The 16344-nt window shown below is 36.6% G+C and overlaps 2 protein-coding genes across 2 annotated transcripts; both read right to left on the reverse strand.

Moving 5' to 3' along the window:
• Positions 1-2394: 2394 nt before the first annotated feature.
• muc13b (mucin 13b, cell surface associated) lies at positions 2395-8077 on the reverse strand. Its single transcript, XM_017439649.3, has 12 exons — positions 7895-8077; positions 7096-7257; positions 6873-6989; positions 6089-6195; positions 5870-5916; positions 5580-5755; positions 4910-5041; positions 4773-4815; positions 4652-4689; positions 4228-4315; positions 3328-3595; positions 2395-3232 (listed from the first exon to the last, which is right to left on the reverse strand). The coding sequence occupies exons 1-12, from the start codon at positions 7947-7949 to the stop codon at positions 3047-3049; spliced, it is 1419 nt and encodes a 472-aa protein (XP_017295138.1). The 5' UTR covers positions 7950-8077; the 3' UTR covers positions 2395-3046.
• Positions 8078-13127: 5050 nt separating this feature from the next.
• On the reverse strand, positions 13128-15299 carry LOC108249981 (mucin-13-like). The gene is made up of 4 exons (XM_017439659.3): positions 15107-15299; positions 14308-14469; positions 14085-14201; positions 13128-13407 (listed from the first exon to the last, which is right to left on the reverse strand). The coding sequence occupies exons 1-4, from the start codon at positions 15159-15161 to the stop codon at positions 13253-13255; spliced, it is 489 nt and encodes a 162-aa protein (XP_017295148.1). The 5' UTR covers positions 15162-15299; the 3' UTR covers positions 13128-13252.
• Positions 15300-16344: the final 1045 nt, after the last annotated feature.

A 16344-nucleotide genomic window follows, 5' to 3' on the forward strand; every position in this document is an offset into this window, starting at 1 on the left:
TGGAAGATAACGACTTTGGGATTGAGATTCTGAAACCCTGACCAACCAGCAGATCAGTAATGTGACACAGAGTTATACAGGCTTTTATGGCCGGCTGCTTTACAAGGATTAACTTTTACCTGTCAGCCTGTCGTCTACATCAGCAAAAAAAAAGAAGAATTATTTACATTTCTGAGTATTACATTGTGACCGGATGTCCACATTCAGACGCTGAAATCAGACAGCATCTAAAAATGTGTTTTTGCAGCCAGGTTAAACTACAAATGCATATGTTCCTAAATGTTGTGTCTTACTTACATATCTTCATCTAAAAGTGTTTGTTCCTCTCTAATCTTCAATTTAAATGGTTCTCCACAAAGTATTTAAAGATAACTTAAAAGCAAGTTTCTTTTGTTTATATCAAGATGTCCTGCTTCAATTTCTGTACCATTCAGATAAAAAATATCTAGACTTTTGCATAAATATATATGTATTTTCAAACTAAAAAGACCTGAAATTAGATAAAGAGAACAAACAAGTAAGACAGAACTGATCTATTTATAGTGAAAAGATTAATGACTTGAATTCCTTTAGGTTGTAAATCATTCCCACCATTGTCCCAAAAGTGACCCAACTGTAAATGATGTTTGTGCAAGAAATTAAGACTTTTAATTAGATTTGAAGAGTTTTTAGGTTGTGAATTTATCTGCAACTGCACCTAGAAATGTGATGGTGATGTAGGAGAAGAAGGGTTTTAGCCCAACCCTTTGGTCTTTTTCCTAACCCTAAGCAAGTAATTTGGATTTGCAGTATAAAGCAACAAACGTGCTGTTGTAACATGCTCTGAAGGCAACCTACAGAAAGTGCTGTGATGATGGCAGTAAAATACTTTTCCCTTTATTTATCGTTTGTTTTTAAAACCAGCCAAGGACTATTAGACTCTGAAGTCAAACATATAGTGACAAAGGTGTTTTACTATGGTGGTGTTGTTGGATCGCTAATGTTGGTAAAAATAATCAAAAAAAGGTTCTTGAGGTGTTTTAATGCTGTGTGTAAATGGACCATCCGACTCTGCTCCTGACTTCACATGTTCTGTTCTCGATGTTAGAGCTTCTGAAGTCAGTACAAACCCAGAAACTTGGTATTTTCTTTTGGACGGATTAGGTATGACTGGGTAGATAGGGTGTTAATAACCGCCTAGCTGGTCTTTATGTTTCTTTAGTGCTTAGCTTTATATTAACCTGGACCAGGTCAGTGCATGATGAGATCTTTTGCCAAAAATATGGATCATTAAAATCATCTGTGGTCAAACAAGAGATAATAAACATGTCCATCTGTGACTTCAGTCCTACATGTGTGCTGTTTCGAGTTGTCTGACTGAATGCTGCAACTTGAGTATAATTTTTTAACCTCAAACACGCTTTAAAGAAGAAAAGCGAGGATTTGAGTCGAGTGTCTTGTTGTGCTCTCTAAAACAGCTTTATCAGAGTGCCTTGATGCTGTAAACTTGTTGTAGTTTGTGTTTTGCATCTTGGGGTGCCACTTTAGTCAACATGCATTTAAATTGTAATTTAGGGGATGAATAAACAACCTTTAAGGTCGTATAAGTTGGTGGAATCTTACCTGAAAGAACCCAATCTGAATTATTGCTGTCAATCAGCGACTCTTTTCAGGGCTTATCAACAGTCTGTTTTATTCACGACACATCGCATTTCCACAAATATCTGTTGTGAAGCACTTTGACGGACCCCTCCTTATAGATATTTGATTAAATTTATCGTCTTGGTCAATGCTCGAGAAATCCAAAATACCTTGCGCAGCATTTTTGTGTCAAATTATCGCCACATTATTGAGACATCATCACATTTACGATCAAAGAAACTGCCGATCAGCAGCTTTTGCTGACGCCTTTTATTGGATTTTACGGTGTGTGACCTCGTCACAGCAGTTCTGCTCTATTGGTTTACAGCTCTGCAGCAGAAATAAGAAAAGTATTGCTTCAGAACAGATTAAATGAAGTTTTATCAATGTCTGTTAACGGCAGGAGTAAAAGAGAGCCAAAGAGTGATCCACAACAGGTAAGATATTTATTGCTCAAAACACAGAACCTTACTTCAAAAGATCTGAACTACCCCTTTAATGGGATAGTTTTGTCACTTTTGAAGTGACGTTCCAACAGATAGTTATCAGTAGCTCCTACATGACGTCAGTCATAGAGACTTCCTCCAGGCTAATTGCCATTTCAAATAATCTGTTTGACGGAACATCACTTCATAAATGGCTAGAATATCCCTTTAAGGCCCGGTTTTAGTGGAATCAGTGTAAAACTTTAAAATTAAAGAATGAGCTTTCAGGTTTCTTCATGTGAGATGCCCAAAAAAATCAGAAGTAGCAGAAAGGTCTCTGAGACAGAAACAAATTGGGACTTTTGCCTTTATTAATTAATTAAATACTGCAGTACACGAGACAGTAATATTTTACATGATACAGTAAATACAATATAAAAATAGTAAGTTATTTATGTTGAATGGCAGCTGAGAATCAATCAGTATTAAAAGTGGTTAATAAACAAAATACACTCTCGGTCATATCAAACAGAACAGCAAACAATTAAACATTTTGTACAAGTTCCACCGAAAAACAGAAACACTGGACATTATCTGATTTAGAGGAAAGAAATAACATTTCAACATTCACGAAGCTTGTCTAATTTACAAAAATATTGTAAAACAAAAAAAACCCCACACTCGTATCAAACCTGAAACACTTTGGATGTAAGATCATTACATGTTAATTCGTAAATGAATAAAACTTTAAAGTGATAAAGTGAAAGTTTGAATTTATTTTTAAATGTGGGGTGGGGGAGGTTCTGTGAAGGAGTTTTTGGTAGTAAGTAGCTTACCTGGAGCAGATCTTAGTGAACTAAATTGGTAGAAAAGTGGCTTCTTTTTCAGGAGAATTAAGCCAAATATACAAACTCCAACTCAGAAATAACACAGATATATTGCTTGATTTGAAACTTTTACTTTTTTGCATGAGGAGAAATGTCGGCTTTCACGATTCTGAATTATCTGGACCATCTGTCATCGTCTGGCACATAGTAAGGGTTGGAGTTGCCTTGGCTCTGAGCGTACGGGTTGACGCCTCGACTCTGGGCGTAAGGGTTCTGCTGGGGTCGATTCTGCTCATAGTAATTGCTCTGGGGTCGGGACCGACCGAACGAGAACTTGTCATCTTCGTCGTCGTTTATCCACTGCGGAGGAGAAGGTCAAAAAGTACATTGAGGTGACGTCTGAAGCATCGGACCCTGGTGAGGAGTTTTAGGCTCACGCTGGAGCGTTCACTCACCGAGCTTTTCCCTGCAGAGATCAGGTTTTGGCGGCTGTTGCCCGGCATCATCTCCAGGTTGGACCCGTTGTCCCGGGCGCCGGACGTGGCCCGCGGGAATCGAGGTACCCCAGGGTTGGCGGCCATGCCACTTGCCGGCGGGTTGAAGGAGCTCGGTTGGCCGTTGTGAACGCTGCTGTTGGCGAGTTGGGACTTGGCAACGGAATGGCTGACGTAGGGCTTTCCAAAGTCTTCAGCTTTACTTGTCTTGGAGCTTTTCTTTTTCATTCTAGAAAGAGTGAACATTACAACCCGCTGTAAAATAACTCTCATTTATAAATGAAAACACAGTTCATCCTGAATCACAGCATTCACAATTTAATTTTCCTGGTTTTTGTTTATTATTCTGTACTTTTTTTTTGTGCCATTTAAGGGGATGGCGCCATGACTTTTAGTCTCAGTAACTTTTATACTTTTCAAAATATTGAACTTTATTTACATTTACCACAGGAATACATTGAGATTTTGTCAGTTCCTTCAAAAACACTTCAGCAAACTTCATATTGTTTTTTTCTTTTTGTGCTACTTTTATTTTTAGCTGGGCTTTTTTTTTACTTTCCGCTCTTAGCTTGCCTTTATCTGCTTTTAGCTTTCATCTCATATTTTGCTACTTTTAGCAAGCTGCTGTTAGCTTCGAGTTACTTTTTCACTACTTTTGACTTTTAGTCAGCCTTTTGCTTCTTTTAGCAGCTAGCTAGTGTTCTGCTTCTTTTTGTTTTAACGGCACAGTTTCGGCTTCTTCAGCAGTCAGTTTTTTACAGAAAATGCTGTTTCTCTTGCTGTAGCTAAAGAAATTCCGTAGAATTTGACAAAAGTTGAAAACAGTCCCGAGGCAGAGGGAGGAAGAAGAGAGGAACTTACTTGACGATGACTATCGGCAGAACAATGAGGCTGATGAGCATCAGTCCTCCGAGCAAGGAGGCAACGATCACCGCCACTAACAGCCCATCTAACGAACACAGGGAAGAAACCATCAGTAAAATAAAGCTTAAACTGTTTTAGAAACTTTCCACAACAGCATTATCTTTTTTAAAAGAAAGGGTATCTTGTACACTGACATCTTGGAGAATGATCGGATTTAAAACCTTTTTAAAAAAGCATTTAGATTGTAATACAACAGTCTCTTTGAAACAGTTCAGCTCACAATTAAAAAAAGGTTCTTTTTTAAAAAAAAAAAAATGAGCCAAAGCAACTGATTAGACAAAGAAACAAACAAAAGTTCTTATGAGCATTAAACTGTACACATTTTGTTTCTGTCACAGATAAATTTGTGCTGTATACTCACTGTCCTGACAGTTGAAACCGGTACGTAACGGCGGACAACTGAAAGACAAAGAAATGTTCATTTTAAACTGTTATATTTGCAGACAGACAGACAGACATGTAGGTACTGCAGGTGAACTTACTTTTTACACTCTCCACCTTCTGCTTTCTTCCCACTGGGACACGCTGCAAAAAACAGAAAAACAACCAAAAAAACAATAAGTTTGCAGTAAAGCTTAGGAAAGGTTTACGCTTTCTTCTGTTTACCAGATTTCCTTACCGAAACATATTTTGTCGCTGAAGGTTGTTTCAATGTATCCAGGTGAGCAGGAGCAGTTGAATGTGCCGTCTTTAGATTTGCATGTTGTGCTGACACTGTCACAAGATTTGGGGTAACTGCACAAGTCTTTGGCTTCAAAATGAAGAGGAAACAAACAATGAGATCCACACAGCCTCAGCACAGCAGGTTTAAACGGGCAATTTATATAACAGCATGCACAAATCATCTCCGAAAGAGTTAGCACCAAATACGTTTTAAAAAGTACACTGAACACAATGACTTGGTGAGGAACTACAGACACGCTTGAATGGAACTGTTGTTTTGGAAAAACAACTAGGCATTTTATAAAATGAATAAAAAGGAATATAAGTTAAAAGAAATAATTATTATTAGAAACCAAATTCTAAACATAAAATAAAACAAACAAACATAAAAAAGCTCTATGTTTTGTAAAACAAACTAATACCAAAAGTATGCAAATGTTTTAAAATTTTATTTATTTATTTATAGCTAACTAAGAGCTTTTAACTGACATGTTTCACCAAAAATATTCATAAGAAGAAACAACTTTCAACCTGAAAACTGTTTTCCTGCTTAAATCCACTTTTTCAGCATTACATTTCATCATGGAAGAAATATTAAAAATCTATGTATTTTTAATAAAACTCACCAGAAAAAGTTGACCCTTTAAGCACACAGTTTGTGCATTTTGTGTCGTTGCTGGCTGCTTCCAACTTCTCTTGAACATCTTTTTCTGTAATTGTATTCGTTATTTCGAAGGCGATTTCTATAGATGCGTCAACTTTGTCACTTGACTTCTTGCTATCTGTGTTTGTTTCTGCTTTCCTGTTTGAAAATAATAATAATAATCTGCTATGAAGCAGTGCCATACTAAACAAGTGTACAGTAATGGTTGGTGTTAATCGACAGGAAAATGACAAACACTGTTTTTAAACTTACCGGAGCTCCAGCACTGAAGAGGTGCCATTTTTAAAAATCTCTTGTAACTGTTTATTTGAGTTACCATCTTGCATCACATACAGTACATAAAAATGTGATAGTTTTTATTCAGTGCAGAACAGGTGATCCTGTGTTGTCGGTGTAACTCCAACATGAGAATTAACAGAAACATCAACACAACCAAATTGAAAAGACCAGGAGTGATAGAAGCTTTCTTACCGCAGAGATTATTTCTAATGATGCGTTTAGAAATTCTGCTGATCTCTTGTCTTCCATTTTTGGATCATATGTTATGTCAAGCATAAGCTGTCCAGGAAAAACTTTGACTAAAAGAAGAAAATATCATACAGTATTAAAATGTTACACAACAACTGCTGTTCTTCAGCTACACCAGTGGTTCTCAGACTTTTCATGCTGCCCTCCCCCTCAGCTCCACAAGAAGAAAAGAAAATGAGACTAATTTCACTAAAAAAAAATAATTAAATAGAACATTTATCTTTTCTAAAACAATAACATCAGTCTTCTCCATCGGCCTCTGATAATTCAAACATAGGCTGAAACAGGACAAATGTGCAGTTACTTTTAGAGCCATAAAAAGTCCAATCTGTACACAGAAACTAAACACGTAAAAATTTATAAGCACAAAGCATGCAGTAATAAAGGCTGGTATGAGTCTGTTTTCACTGTATTATAGATGGATAGAAGGACGGATGCTTTATTAGCTCCTCCTGCAACTTTGTTTAAGGCTAAAAAAAAACCAGGAGTAGTCATGCACCTCCTGCAGTTTGGGAACCACAGAAACCTGAACTGATCTTTTCATTTATTTTAGTTAAAACTTAATTTAGGGTTGTTTATGAGTCGTTTTTAATTGACCAGACACTATTAGATCAAACCCGATGAAACAAATATTGTCGTAAAAGTCAGAAATACTCTCTTTTAGTTGATCTCACAAAGGCAAAAAAACTTAGTTACATCATTGTCAGTTTAAAGAAACAAATCTTACCCTTTTGACAAGTTACAGAATTATAAATTTCACCGGGCGGACACAAGCATACGTAGGTCATATTGAAATGAGCTTCACAGGTGCTTCCGTCAAAACATGGGTTTGGATCACAGGGATCTGAAAGACAAGAAGCCCAAATTCATGCAGCGTACGCTTTACTCATTCCATTTGAAATGCGTGAGCATTTAAAGGATTTTTATTTATGGGAACAGCTATAAATTACTTGAAGATTCTGTTGGAGGAACTTGTGTTGCAGTAGATACAGGTGCTGTGGACGGAGCATCTGTACTGTTTGTGTCTGGAGCTTCTGTACTGATTGTGCCTGGAGCTTCTGTAGCAACGGAAACGCTTGTTCCTGGAGTTGCTGTTGTATCTGTTGTTGACTCTGTAAATAAACAAACAAATAACAAATAAACAACAAGAACATGTCAGCAAAATAAAATGACAGTTTTTTTTACAGTTTGTACACATCATTCCTCAGACTAGTGTGTAAAAAGTTCAACATATAATGAGAAAATAACACTGTTTATTCAAATTTGGGTTTGGAGACTGTTGAATTTAGCCTTTTTAAAATTATTTCCTTCAATAGATGTGTTGTTCATGCACTGAACCAACGCTGTCTGTTTGTAAAAAGACTTTAAGGAAAAGCCAACAGCTGTTATTTGAACTGAGCATTTATTAGGAAACTTTCATCACGTGATAAGTATATGAGAAGGAGAAGAATATTATGTTGCTTTCTAGATAAGACATAAAGACACTAATTTTATTACTGGTTAATGGAAAAGTAGGAAGTCAGAAGCAGACTACATATTATACTATATTTTACGTTATTGTTGTCCCTTCATTTCAATAAAACCCTTTATAAACTTCAGATTGGGTCTAAAATGTTCATCTTCAGTTTCCTTTAATTTTATTTTGAGGTACAAACACTGAAATAAGTAGATGAGAACAAGTCAGTTTAGACCTTAAAAATGTATTTATAGTTGATTTAATCTTGATAAAAAGAAAAGAAATCCACTTACCTGCAATGGCAGAGACAATGAAAAGGACAGCCAGCAGTATGAACTTTTTGGCCATTGTCTCAACGCAATCAAAATTTCAACCCACGAAAAACGAAACAAAATGGAAAAAAAAAAACAGGGAAGGCTTCGTGTTGAAACGTTGGCGACTTGAATCCTTGGATGATGAGAGTCAAATCATCCTCCCCGGCGGTTTTAATCAGAAGCCACTCCTCTCAGGGCGTCACTGTTCACTGAAAAGTCTTTCCAAAGCAGAGGAGCTTTGTAAAAAATTTCCTTCTGGGAGTTCAAGGTCATAAACTGTCTCTGTGGCTAATTTTAGAAACAGCTAAAAGGTGTGTCAAAAACCTGGGCCCCTCTGGGTCAGGACAGGGGTCACTGCCCGCTTCGTAAATATATAACATTTAAAGTGAAGATGCTCTTAGCTGGTTGATTAATCATTGTGGCAATACTCCAGTGTCACTGAAATCCAAAGTGCAAAAAAAGAAGAAAGTCAAAAGTCCATTCGTTCCAGCAGAATAATACACATAGTTCCGTTATTAGGTTTTCTTTGCCCAGTTTGTTTGAGAACTTTCAATAGAACAATTTATAGATAAAACATAAGAATTCTGTTTTAAAACACTGCAGTTTAGCTGAACTTTTCACGAGGCCAAGTTAGAGCTCACATAGGTCTGTAACAAGTAAATTAAAATGTTTTTTTCACTGTAGATTATAGCCATACCATAAAACAGGACACCATACCATACCATACTGCTATAACAGACCATAGCCTGTTTACTCCTTCCAATTTTCTGTTTTAGATTTTCTACTTTAAAACCTTCTAATTTTTATTTACTCAAGATAAAACCAAGACAATATATGTTATTTTATTAAAGAATGTTTAGTCTTTGTGAGTCTCAATATGCCAGCTCAGATTAAGACATTTTGTTGTATTATTTGGCTAAACTAAAACAACTTCAGTTCTGTAAGTAAGGAGGAAGCTTCACAGAACAGCAAAGAATTTTATGAAAATTTATGAAAATTTTTATGAAAAACATTTACGCATGTTTTTATCCCATCACTCAAACTCTTTGAGGTTCTTAACAGGTTTGGAAAGTCTGGACAATATGGAACAACTCAATAAAAATGTTTTCTTGGTTGCCATGACATTTTTTGAGCTCTTTTTCTGCTGGCTGATTTTGCTTCTAATTTGAAAAGTTACAGAAATGGGTTAATAATAAACAGAAGGAACACAGATTATATTCCTAGTAAGTCATTTTATGTTTTTACAGCAGTTCCAGCTGTTGTCAATTCTACCTAAGGAAAAGAAATTGAACTGATTTTATCAATAGGACAAATGAAACACAAGTAAGTTTGCAGATCACAATTAAGCCCTGATGTAATATTATGAAAGAAACTGAAAATGTTCTCTATGGAGGTTGATTAAACTCCCTTCAGGTATTTTGTGGGTTATATCAAGGTGGCCAGTAAAAGATGGTGAAGCAAACCAAGGTCTGACCTTTAATTTAAGCACACTATAATACAAAATAATACAGTCAAAGCATAATCAGTTGTACTGCTCAAACTAAAAGGGAGACTGCTGAAAACGTGGCACTTTAAACCGTCTCATATAATGTCTTCAAAGATTTTCCTTAAGGAACTAAACTATAACCTCAATAAATGCTCATAAAGTGTTATCTCCGGGTTGACCTTGTTCTCATTTGCACTGACACACACCTCAATTCCTATATCACTTTATTGTCATTTTGGGCGTCAGTGGAAAAAGAGGAGGGTTAAATACTGGCTTCCATTCGTTTACATTATATTGCCAAAAGTATTCGCTCATCTCCCTTCACACGCATATGAGCTTGAGTGACATATGATGTTGGTCCACCCATTGCAGCTATAACAGCTTCAGCTCTTCTGGAAAGGCTTTCCATGAAGTTTAGGAGTGTGTTTCTGGGAATTTCAGCCCATTCTTCCAGAAGCATATTTGTGAGCTCAGACACTGATGTTGGACGAGAAGGCTTGGTTTGCAGTCTCAACCTGATAGGTGTTTTATCGGGTTGAGGTCAGGAATCTTTGCAAGGCAATCAAGTTCTTCGAGAACAAACTCACACACTCATCTCTTTATGGACCTTGCTTTGTGCACTAGTGCTCAGTCATGTTGGAACAGGAAGTGGCCATCTCTAAACTATTCCCACAAAGCTGAGAGCATGAAATTGTCCAAAATGTATGGTATGCTGAAGCATTAAGAGTTCCTTTCACTTTAACTAAGCCCAACTCCTGAAAAAACAACCCCACACTATAATCCCCCCTCCACCAAACTTTACACTTGGCACAATGAAGACAAGACAAGAATCGTTCTCCTGGCACCATCAAACCCAGACTCATCCATCAGATTGTCAGACAGAAAAGCACGATTCCAGAGAACATGTCTCCACAGCTCTAGAGTCCAGTGGCGTCGTCCTTTACCCAACTGTATCCGACTCTTTGCACTTGGTGATGGAAGGCTTGAATGCAGCTGCTCGGCCATGGAAACCCATTTCATGCAGCTCTCTACGCACTGTTCTTGAGCTGATCTGAAGACCACATGAAGTTTGGAGGTCTGTAGTTTCTGACTCTGCAAAACGTTGATGACCTCTGCACACTAAGAGTGTCAGTATTTACTGAGCCCACTCTGTGGTTTTACGTGGCCTATCACTTCACTCACCAAGTTGCTGTCGTTCCACTTTGTTACAATACCACCAACAGTTGACTGTGGAATATTTAGTAGTGAGAAATTTTCACAACTGTATTTATTACTTTGAAGTGATCTTCTATTTTTGAATTATGATTAATTAACATCTTACCTGTGTTAGGTAGCTTTTTGTACAGCCTCAGGACTGCTGAGCTAATGGAACATCTGAGAGGGGCCAAAACTACAGTGAATTGCTGCCATTCTAACAAAACGGCAATCTCAAAGGTTTTGTAGCACAACATTCAAACGCGATTACATTGTTGACACTTTCCCATTATATTGTTGTTTACATACAATTCTGTTTTTTTTGCAACCACAAATAGCAGCAGCTAGCTGTAGCCCTCCCAGTGAACCCTGGGGCACTTCCTGCAATAATAGCTGTTTTTTTTTTTGCCAAGATATTAATATACAGTAAAATTGATAGAGGTGTAACAGCTAATGAAATAATGCTTGCACGAACTGCCAAGATGCTGTTGAGAATAAAGCTGTTTTAAGACAGCAGTAATCCATTCTGGTCTTTGCCTCACTTGGACTAGCAATTAGCTTGTTAATAAAGTCAGAATTAAGCTCTGTTTCTCTAAACCGACATCTACAGCAGGTCAAGTGGTCAAATATTAACTTTATTAAATTTCTTTATCAAACATTTGAACTGTCCCTTTAAGGCAAGGAAAAAGGTGTGTAATCAATAAAACCAAATAAAAATGATGAAACATTTCACAACTAAAGAGCTTATTCCATAACAAGCATGTAAAATGACTAGTTATAAAACAGCAGGATTATATATAAAGATAAATTGTTCCTGCTTATCAATCTATGTAGATGTGAACTATGTTAAAATCTGTAGTTATTCACATGAATGCTATTTTACAAACTTTTACTTCACAGTTAGTTTCACATTACAAAGTTATTCAAGTAAAAATATAATATTCTTGCCCAAAGTGCCCCAGGCTGCACCAGAAATACAAAAATACAGCTAGCTGCTGCTGCATTTAACCTAAAAAAAACATGGAATTCCATGTAAACAACTATCTAATAACAACTTGACATCAATGTAATTGCTTATCAAACAGGATTTGCATGAATGACTGTGTAATTTTTGAGATTTGAGTTGTTTTAATCCTGCTGCTACCCTTGAGTCAAAATGAGCCACGACCCAACGGCAGCGGGAGACTTAAGATTAGAATTGCTATGCCTGTTCTTTATTAGCTTGGACGATTAAATAGGAATATATCTCTGAATAAGCATTGTTTGTATTTAAATTTGACTGAGGCCTCAGGGTGCAGGAAGGTTAAGATGGCAAAAAATCTGCTTTGGAACGGCTCAACCTAGCTTGTACTAAGCTGTATTTCTCCATACTGAGGTCGTTCAAAGAACTATCTACAACAGGTAGGATATTCACTGTTCATAACCTTTTTTACAAAACCCCACTTCAAAAGATCTAAACTATAACTTTAAGGCCTGGACTTTTTAGAGGTAAAAGTGTGAAAATAATCTCTCATTAGCCCAGTGACATGTACCATTTCCCCCCATGTACACAAAGTGGTAACAATAACATCATAAATAAGATACATTGTCATATACAGTATGGCATACCAATCCAAATGAAAACCCAGCCAAATCTGGACCAGCAGACACACTGCACACAGATTATAAAATAGGGTAACTTGGACTGTGGACCACAAGTAGAAGGAAGGAACTAGATAAAAAAACAAAAACAGATCTGTGGTGTAAAATAATGTTATCTAAATTATACTGAACTGAAAGGGGTCATAACAAAAGTCAACAACACCTGCACCCTTGATCTATAAAACCAGCATGTCTGATGTGAGAACTCTGGGCTCTTGAAACTCAAGTTCTATTAAATAATTATCAAAGATAATTTTCAGTCTTTATGAGCAACTCATCTTAGGTTCAGACATGTAGTCAAAGTAAACGTCTACATCTTTGTTTTAGTCTTCCACGGCATCGTTATTGGCGTGTTGCGAGGAGTGTCAACAAAAGGCGCAATCACAGAGCAATAACTGTTCATCTTGGCAAAGGTAAGTCCAAAGTCACCTCCATTCCGGCCCGTCCTTAACCCCACCTAGCCGGCCTGTTCCTGGCAGTGAGGCAGCAGCATGACGACGGCAATTAAAGTGAGAACATGATGTTTGTGTGCAAGGAAGAAGGGAGCCTGATAAGAGCCGAGCCCAAGCTGACGAGGCTGGCCTTTCTCCTGAAGACCTTTGAGCCTCAACTCGGAGTGTCTTTTATTGGGAAAAGAAACTTAGGTGACAGAGTGACGAGCTTCATATGATTTATATAAACCAAAAGGTTTAGAACACGTGATACTGACTAACTATGAGCTGATGCTTTGTTTATATATGCCTAAATTTTAGTTGATGACTACGGTATATATATATATATATATATATNCAGTAATGGTTGGTGTTAATCGACAGGAAAATGACAAACACTGTTTTTAAACTTACCGGAGCTCCAGCACTGAAGAGGTGCCATTTTTAAAAATCTGGGATAACTGTTCGTTAAGGTTACCATCTTGCATCACATACAGTACATAAAAATGTGATAGTTTTTATTCAGTGCAGAACAGGTGATCCTGTGTTGTCGGTGTAACTCCAACATGAGAATTAACAGAAACATCAACACAACCAAATTGAAAAGACCAGGAGTGATAGAAGCTTTCTTACCGCAGAGATTATTTCTAATGATGCGTTTAGAAATTCTGCTGATCTCTTGTCTTCCATTTTTGGATCATATGTTATGTCAAGCATAAGCTGTCCAGGAAAAACTTTGACTAAAAGAAGAAAATATCATACAGTATTAAAATGTTACACAACAACTGCTGTTCTTCAGCTACACCAGTGGTTCTCAGACTTTTCATGCTGCCCTCCCCCTCAGCTCCACAAGAAGAAAAGAAAATGAGACTAATTTCACTAAAAAAAAATAATTAAATAGAACATTTATCTTTTCTAAAACAATAACATCAGTCTTCTCCATCGGCCTCTGATAATTCAAACATAGGCTGAAACAGGACAAATGTGCAGTTACTTTTAGAGCCATAAAAAGTCCAATCTGTACACAGAAACTAAACACGTAAAAATTTATAAGCACAAAGCATGCAGTAATAAAGGCTGGTATGAGTCTGTTTTCACTGTATTATAGATGGATAGAAGGACGGATGCTTTATTAGCTCCTCCTGCAACTTTGTTTAAGGCTAAAAAAAAACCAGGAGTAGTCATGCACCTCCTGCAGTTTGGGAACCACAGAAACCTGAACTGATCTTTTCATTTATTTTAGTTAAAACTTAATTTAGGGTTGTTTATGAGTCGTTTTTAATTGACCAGACACTATTAGATCAAACCCGATGAAACAAATATTGTCGTAAAAGTCAGAAATACTCTCTTTTAGTTGATCTCACAAAGGCAAAAAAACTTAGTTACATCATTGTCAGTTTAAAGAAACAAATCTTACCCTTTTGACAAGTTACAGAATTATAAATTTCACCGGGCGGACACAAGCATACGTAGGTCATATTGAAATGAGCTTCACAGGTGCTTCCGTCAAAACATGGGTTTGGATCACAGGGATCTGAAAGACAAGAAGCCCAAATTCATGCAGCGTACGCTTTACTCATTCCATTTGAAATGCGTGAGCATTTAAAGGATTTTTATTTATGGGAACAGCTATAAATTACTTGAAGATTCTGTTGGAGGAACTTGTGTTGCAGTAGATACAGGTGCTGTGGACGGAGCATCTGTACTGTTTGTGTCTGGAGCTTCTGTACTGATTGTGCCTGGAGCTTCTGTAGCAACGGAAACGCTTGTTCCTGGAGTTGCTGTTGTATCTGTTGTTGACTCTGTAAATAAACAAACAAATAACAAATAAACAACAAGAACATGTCAGCAAAATAAAATGACAGTTTTTTTTACAGTTTGTACACATCATTCCTCAGACTAGTGTGTAAAAAGTTCAACATATAATGAGAAAATAACACTGTTTATTCAAATTTGGGTTTGGAGACTGTTGAATTTAGCCTTTTTAAAATTATTTCCTTCAATAGATGTGTTGTTCATGCACTGAACCAACGCTGTCTGTTTGTAAAAAGACTTTAAGGAAAAGCCAACAGCTGTTATTTGAACTGAGCATTTATTAGGAAACTTTCATCACGTGATAAGTATATGAGAAGGAGAAGAATATTATGTTGCTTTCTAGATAAGACATAAAGACACTAATTTTATTACTGGTTAATGGAAAAGTAGGAAGTCAGAAGCAGACTACATATTATACTATATTTTACGTTATTGTTGTCCCTTCATTTCAATAAAACCCTTTATAAACTTCAGATTGGGTCTAAAATGTTCATCTTCAGTTTCCTTTAATTTTATTTTGAGGTACAAACACTGAAATAAGTAGATGAGAACAAGTCAGTTTAGACCTTAAAAATGTATTTATAGTTGATTTAATCTTGATAAAAAGAAAAGAAATCCACTTACCTGCAATGGCAGAGACAATGAAAAGGACAGCCAGCAGTATGAACTTTTTGGCCATTGTCTCAACGCAATCAAAATTTCAACCCACGAAAAACGAAACAAAATGGAAAAAAAAAAACAGGGAAGGCTTCGTGTTGAAACGTTGGCGACTTGAATCCTTGGATGATGAGAGTCAAATCATCCTCCCCGGCGGTTTTAATCAGAAGCCACTCCTCTCAGGGCGTCACTGTTCACTGAAAAGTCTTTCCAAAGCAGAGGAGCTTTGTAAAAAATTTCCTTCTGGGAGTTCAAGGTCATAAACTGTCTCTGTGGCTAATTTTAGAAACAGCTAAAAGGTGTGTCAAAAACCTGGGCCCCTCTGGGTCAGGACAGGGGTCACTGCCCGCTTCGTAAATATATAACATTTAAAGTGAAGATGCTCTTAGCTGGTTGATTAATCATTGTGGCAATACTCCAGTGTCACTGAAATCCAAAGTGCAAAAAAAGAAGAAAGTCAAAAGTCCATTCGTTCCAGCAGAATAATACACATAGTTCCGTTATTAGGTTTTCTTTGCCCAGTTTGTTTGAGAACTTTCAATAGAACAATTTATAGATAAAACATAAGAATTCTGTTTTAAAACACTGCAGTTTAGCTGAACTTTTCACGAGGCCAAGTTAGAGCTCACATAGGTCTGTAACAAGTAAATTAAAATGTTTTTTTCACTGTAGATTATAGCCATACCATAAAACAGGACACCATACCATACCATACTGCTATAACAGACCATAGCCTGTTTACTCCTTCCAATTTTCTGTTTTAGATTTTCTACTTTAAAACCTTCTAATTTTTATTTACTCAAGATAAAACCAAGACAATATATGTTATTTTATTAAAGAATGTTTAGTCTTTGTGAGTCTCAATATGCCAGCTCAGATTAAGACATTTTGTTGTATTATTTGGCTAAACTAAAACAACTTCAGTTCTGTAAGTAAGGAGGAAGCTTCACAGAACAGCAAAGAATTTTATGAAAATTTATGAAAATTTTTATGAAAAACATTTACGCATGTTTTTATCCCATCACTCAAACTCTTTGAGGTTCTTAACAGGTTTGGAAAGTCTGGACAATATGGAACAACTCAATAAAAATGTTTTCTTGGTTGCCATGACATTTTTTGAGCTCTTTTTCTGCTGGCTGATTTTGCTTCTAATTTGAAAAGTTACAGAAATGGGTTAATAATAAACAGAAGGAACACAGATTATA

This window comes from Kryptolebias marmoratus, linkage group LG17 (genome assembly GCF_001649575.2).
Source record: "Kryptolebias marmoratus isolate JLee-2015 linkage group LG17, ASM164957v2, whole genome shotgun sequence".
NCBI classification, from domain to species: domain Eukaryota; kingdom Metazoa; phylum Chordata; class Actinopteri; order Cyprinodontiformes; family Rivulidae; genus Kryptolebias; species Kryptolebias marmoratus.

Coding starts and splice junctions, on each gene's coding strand:
- muc13b (XM_017439649.3), bottom strand. CDS start 7,949: ATGGCCAAAAAGTTCATACTGCTGGCTGTCCTTTTCATTGTCTCTGCC. Junction 6,990..7,095: donor TCCTCCAACAGAATCTTCAA/GTAATTTATAGC, acceptor CTTGTCTTTCAG/ATCCCTGTGATCCAAACCCA. Junction 5,042..5,579: donor TAAAGGGTCAACTTTTTCTG/GTGAGTTTTATT, acceptor TTCATTTTGAAG/CCAAAGACTTGTGCAGTTAC.
- LOC108249981 (XM_017439659.3), bottom strand. CDS start 15,161: ATGGCCAAAAAGTTCATACTGCTGGCTGTCCTTTTCATTGTCTCTGCC. Junction 14,470..15,106: donor CATTGTCTCTGCCATTGCAG/GTAAGTGGATTT, acceptor GTTTATTTACAG/AGTCAACAACAGATACAACA. Junction 14,202..14,307: donor TCCTCCAACAGAATCTTCAA/GTAATTTATAGC, acceptor CTTGTCTTTCAG/ATCCCTGTGATCCAAACCCA.